Genomic DNA, 5,080 nt, shown 5'->3' with positions numbered 1-5,080 from the left:
GCCGAGCCGCCGCCGCCGCCGCCCTCCAGGTACCCCGGCTCCTGCCCGCGCCCCGGGGAGAGCCAGGGAGGGGGGCTGCGGGCCGCAGGGGCCTCGGGGACCCGCCAGCTGGAAGGGCCGGGCGCTGGGACCCCGGCGCTGCCCGGCGCAACCCGCGATGTGTGAGCTTCGGGGTGCAGGACCCGCGGGGTCCCGGCGGCCGCCGGAATCTAACCGCCTCCTTGGGGGTGGGAGTGGGGCAGCCTTGGACACTTCCTGACCGGGACAGGACGGGGGCACCGTGGCGGCCACGTCTCCTCCCGAGTCTTAGGGGCTGGGCAATGGGGGTACAGCCGGGGCTGCCCTGACTCCCTCCTTTGTCTCTCTCCCTCTGTCTCTGCCATTAGTCTCTCAGCCGCTCCACCTGTAAGATGGTGAGTCTCCTCTAGTCCTTCCCCTGCCAAAGGCCCAAGCCCCTGGCCAGAGGGAGGGCTCAGAGGGCAGAGCTTGGCACGCGACAGCCTAACCCTGGGTGCCCCCCTGTGGGGGCGGCTCGGACCTATGACCAGCTGCACACACCCCCGTTGACTCCCCACTCTGTTGCCAGGCACCCCATCTCTCCCCCATCAGCCTTGGGGATGGGCACTGTTGGTCCCCTTTGGCATTCATTCAATCATCAGGTGACGTTTCTTGTGCATCTGCTATGCATCGACTATGCACACCATTCTAGGCTCGGGGTTACATCAGTGAACACAGTCTGGGCTCTTAGGAAGCACGCCTTCTAAGAGAAGGCACGAGGCTCCGAATTTGGCACCGGCTGGCTCCGAGCAAGCCCAGGTCTCAGGTCCAGGCCCGCCCTCCCGGGCACAGCACGTGGTCTCCCCATGACTGATGTCCAAGCCTCACCAGCATCATGGGGAGGGCTAGGGCAGATGCCAGGCCCCCACAAAGCCCACAGGAACCTCACAAGTTACTCAAGGTAGCCCAGCCTGTGCCCCGGAGTACCGGCCCACCTGGGTCTCAACCCGTGTTCACTTTGAGCCCCTGAGCAGCCTCATGTGGGCGTCAGCCAGACTCAGAGAGGGGCAGGGGTGTAACATTTCATCCAAAGAAGGCATTCCCATGACTCAGAACATCTGAAAAAAGGGCACCGGCTTTCTCCCTGCCAATGCCTGGCACCTGGCCGGGCACACAGTAGGTCCTCAAGGCCTAGATGGCAGCGAACCAGATCCGTCTACATATTTAGGCCTCAGCAGAACTCCAGGAGGGTAGACAGGTTTCGGAAAGCAGAGAAATGAGCAGCTCAAGGGTGATTGCTTGGTTTGTCCGTTCATTTATTCTTCACGCAGCATTTATTGAGAAGCTATGGCGTGTCAGACAGTTTTATGGACCAGGGCTGCCTTGATGAACAAAACAGACCAAAACCAAGGGCAGACCTTGGTATGGGATGGGGGGCAGGGGTCCAGCCAGCAGCATGTTGCTTCCCCCTCCCGCCCCGCCCACTGGGGCACTGCACCTGCAGTTTACAAAGCACTCCCTCCTGCGCCTTCCTGGCAACAGGCCCTCATCCCCTAATCCAACTCCATCCTCTCCTGGTTCCTAGGACAGTGTCTGCCCTGAACATAACCCAAGGTTAGGAGAGTGGAGGGCTTATACCCTTGGGTGACTTCATGTGTCCTTTGCCTGCTCTGCCCAAGACCCACCACTTCTGCCCCTCTCAGCTCTCTCTGGATCCACTGGGTCCCGAGTGGGACTGCCCGCTGGGCTCCAAGGACCTGGAGGAAGAGGGGGGCCCACGGGGAGGAGGCTCTGGCTGGCCACCCCCAGGCTGCTTCTCTGGCTCCTGGCGCCACGACGTGGGCCTGGACTGCAAAGGGTCCTCGGAGGGAGCGGAGGCGCGGGCATGGACCATCTACTACTACAGTCTTCTGCAGAGCTGTCTGCAGCAAGCCGGCCTTCCGGAGACCCAGGATCGCAGCCAGGTGCCCCGCACAGGTACCCGAGGGGCTCCATGGAGGGGGGGCGGGCATCCCTGGGAGGGGGAGGGAGGCACCCTCAGCCCGGCCTGCTTCCCAGCCCTGTCAAGGTCAGCCCCTTCCCCCAGGCTCTGGTTGGACCTAGGGAAGTGAGGCCAGTCAACTTTGGGCGGGCCAGTATCGTTTCAAAGGGCATCTGGCACCAGGAAAGTCCGAGACCCAGACTTCCCTCCTGTCCCCAGAAGCTCCAGCCACGGGGTTTGTAACCATGTTCTGCGACCCAGGGCTTTTATAGAAGTGCCTTGGGAGCAGCCCCCAAGAGTCCTCCCCCTGCTTTATCTGTTGTATGTGTTAGAGGCCGAAAAGGCTTTGTGTGGACAGAGGGCTCACAGGTAGAAGACGTGAAAGTCACAGATTGGGCCCTACTGTGGATCACAGACTGGGAAACTGAGGCATAGGGACTCCTCCCTGACTGCATGGGGGCCATGGGTCACAGAGAAAGTTGGTGTCAGAGCGCAGGCTAGAACCCAGGTCTCCAATCACACAGCCTCAGTATCTTCCACACCAACTGCAGAGAAGGGAGCCAGCCTCGTGGGGCCGGATGGGCAGGCGGCTTCTCCCTCTCTCCAGTTTCTTCTCTGTCCTCTCTACTCTTCTCATCCCACACTGGGAAGGACCTGGGGGCCTCAGGGGGAGGGCAGGGCTGTGGGGCAGGGCAGGGTAGGCAGAAAGATATCAGGGGGAGCCCCTGTTGAGCTTGGCAGTGTTCTTCCCCCTCCTGAGGCTGCCCTGGTGCGGAGGTGACCTTATGCATTCTGGGATCCCCCAGCACCTTTCTGTCCGTGCTGCTGGAAGGAGGGGTCCAGAGCCCGGGTGAGTGTGTGCCCAAGCTCCCCCGCCCCCTCCTACAGAAAGGGCAGCCCTGCCCTGGCCCGGCCACATCCCAAAATACCCGCTGACCCTGGCAACTGCCTACATTCCACTGGGCCAGCTGCCATGCTGAGTGGGGGTGGGTTCTGGGAGCAGCTGCCCCCCACTACCCAGGGGCCCGGGCTGGAGTTGGAGGGCTTGGGGGCGTTAAGCCTTCCCTGGTCAGCAGCCCCCCCCTCCTTCTGCCCACAGGAAACATGCTCCTTTGCCTGTCCCCTGCTTGGCTGATGAAGGTGCCAGCACCTGGGCAGCCGGACGAGGCGGCCCTGCTGGTCTCCAAGGCCGTGAGCTTCTACCCGGGGGGCCTGACGTTCCTGGATGACTTTGTCCCCCCGCGCCGAGCCACCTATTTCCTGGCGGGCCTGGGGCTGGGACCTGGCCGGGGTCGAGAGGCGGCTGAGCTTGCCCGTGACCTGACCTGCCCCACAGGAGCCTCGGCTGAGCTGGCCCGGCTGCTGGAGGACAAGCTGCTGACCAGGAGACTGCTGGCTCAGCAGGGTGGCGTGGCTGTGCCAGCTACCCTGGCTTTCACCTACAAGCCACCAGCACTGCTGCGGGTAGGGGACGCCAGCCCAGGACTACGGCTGGTGGAGCTGAGTGGCAAAGAGGGCCAGGAGGCACTGGTGAAGGAGGAAGTGGGGGCCTTCCTGCACTCCGAGGCCTTGGGCGATGCCCTGCAGGTAACAGGTTCCTGCCTCTGAGGTCCGTACAGATGCCAGCAGGATGGGACCCCTGGATGGTTGTTACCAAGTCCTGCTGGGGCGTTGTCCCCAACTTCAAGTCCTGGTGCTGGCCTCTCTCTGTGGCGATCCCTTGCCTTCTGACCTCAGTTTACACTTTGGATCCTATGTATGAGCAGCCCGCCCCCCAGGTACCTGAGGAGGGTAAGGAGGCTCGTTTCCCCTCTGTTGCAGGTGGCTGTGAAGCTCAGCGGCTGGCGCTGGCGGGGGCGGCAGGCGCTGCGTCTCTACCCACGAGCGGGGCTGGGCACAGTGGTGGACACGGTGCTGGCGCTGCTGGAGAAGCTGGAGGAGGAGGAGAGTGTCCTGGTGGAGGCTGTGTGCCCACCTGCCCGGCTGCCCTTCCCAGGTGAGAGCCACCTGGGCCAGCCAGCAGCGGGTGCTTGGCTCGGCCTCCTGGCTGCCCCCTGCTGGACTCAGGCCTTGCATCATCTTTCCCCAGGCAGCCCCCCACCTGGGCCTGCGCTGGCTGTGCGGATCTGTGCCGTGGTATGTCGGACACAGGGGGACAGGCCCCTGCTGAGTAAGGTGAGTGTGGCTCAGGTTCATGTCCTGACCCTGCTGCCACAGCACAGCCCTAAGGAGCTGCTGAGGGTCCCTGGGCAGAGAAAGGACTAAATCTTTGGGGCAGAATCTTGGTGGCCTGTGGGAGGACTCCTGGGTCTGAAGCTTCTTCCCTCCCCGTCCTACATCAAGAGCTCTGATACCGCACACTAGGCACCAGGGCCCAGGGCTGAGTCCCTTGCCAAGGAGCCCTTGCTCACAGAAGGGGCTGACCCAGGGTCCCTGAACCTAAGTCTGGGGCCCTTTAGGAGGGGCCCTCAAGCTGGGGAACTGAGGGCAGCTTGAGGACCCTCCAGGGAGCACAGCTCTGAGCCAAGCTGAGAGGGAGTCTCAGCCCTGCCCTTATGGAGCTCTGAGGTCGAGCACACTGGGGCAGCAGCCCAACCCTCCTCCCCCTGGGCGGCAGGAGTTAGGAGCAAGTAGGCTTGGAGCCTTCTGGGGACAGAGACCCTAGCTGGGCCTGGAAGGAAGCCTCAGGGTCTCAAGAACCAGATGGGCAGTGGCAGCGGTGAGTGGTCTGTGCAGTCTAAGTCACAAAGGAGGACTGGGCTACTTGAACGTGCAGTGAGAGGTCTGGCCTGGATCCCGGCCCGGGGAGGGGGGGGGTAGGTGTGCAGGGGCTGGGGGCGGGAGGGCTCCTCTTGGGCCAACACCCTTAGCCACACCCTGCCCAGGTGGTGTGCAGTGTGGGTCGTGAGGACCGGCCTCCGCGGCACCAGAGCTCCTTGCCACAGTCGCTGGAGGTGGCACTGGCCCGGTGCGGCCTGGGTGAGGCGACGCAGGTGGCGGTCGTGCGGCGGCGCGTCAAGGCAGCGGCCGAGGCCGCGCTGGCCGCCGTGCTGGCCCTGGAGGCCGGCCTGAGCGCTGAGCAGCGCGGCGGGCGTCGGGCCC

The 5,080-nt window shown here is 63.8% G+C and overlaps 1 protein-coding gene across 1 annotated transcript in view; it reads left to right on the top strand.

Moving 5' to 3' along the window:
• Positions 1-2,794: 2,794 nt before the first annotated feature.
• The window catches only part of CARNS1 (carnosine synthase 1), a 6,228-nt gene continuing 3,942 nt past the window's right edge, over positions 2,795-5,080 (top strand). The window contains 6 exon segments of the mRNA XM_029957299.1: positions 2,795-2,828; positions 3,078-3,565; positions 3,800-3,974; positions 4,068-4,153; positions 4,864-5,077; position 5,080. The exon segment at position 5,080 is cut by the window's right edge and continues 223 nt beyond it. Of these exon segments, the coding sequence (XP_029813159.1) occupies positions 3,083-3,565; positions 3,800-3,974; positions 4,068-4,153; positions 4,864-5,077; position 5,080 (959 nt within the window). The 5' untranslated portion in view covers positions 2,795-2,828; positions 3,078-3,082.

The sequence above is a fragment of the Suricata suricatta genome, chromosome 11, assembly GCF_006229205.1.
Source record: "Suricata suricatta isolate VVHF042 chromosome 11, meerkat_22Aug2017_6uvM2_HiC, whole genome shotgun sequence".
Classification (NCBI taxonomy): domain Eukaryota; kingdom Metazoa; phylum Chordata; class Mammalia; order Carnivora; family Herpestidae; genus Suricata; species Suricata suricatta.
The sequence above is the reverse complement of the archived record's forward strand: the minus strand, read 5'-3'. Positions and strand labels throughout refer to the sequence as shown.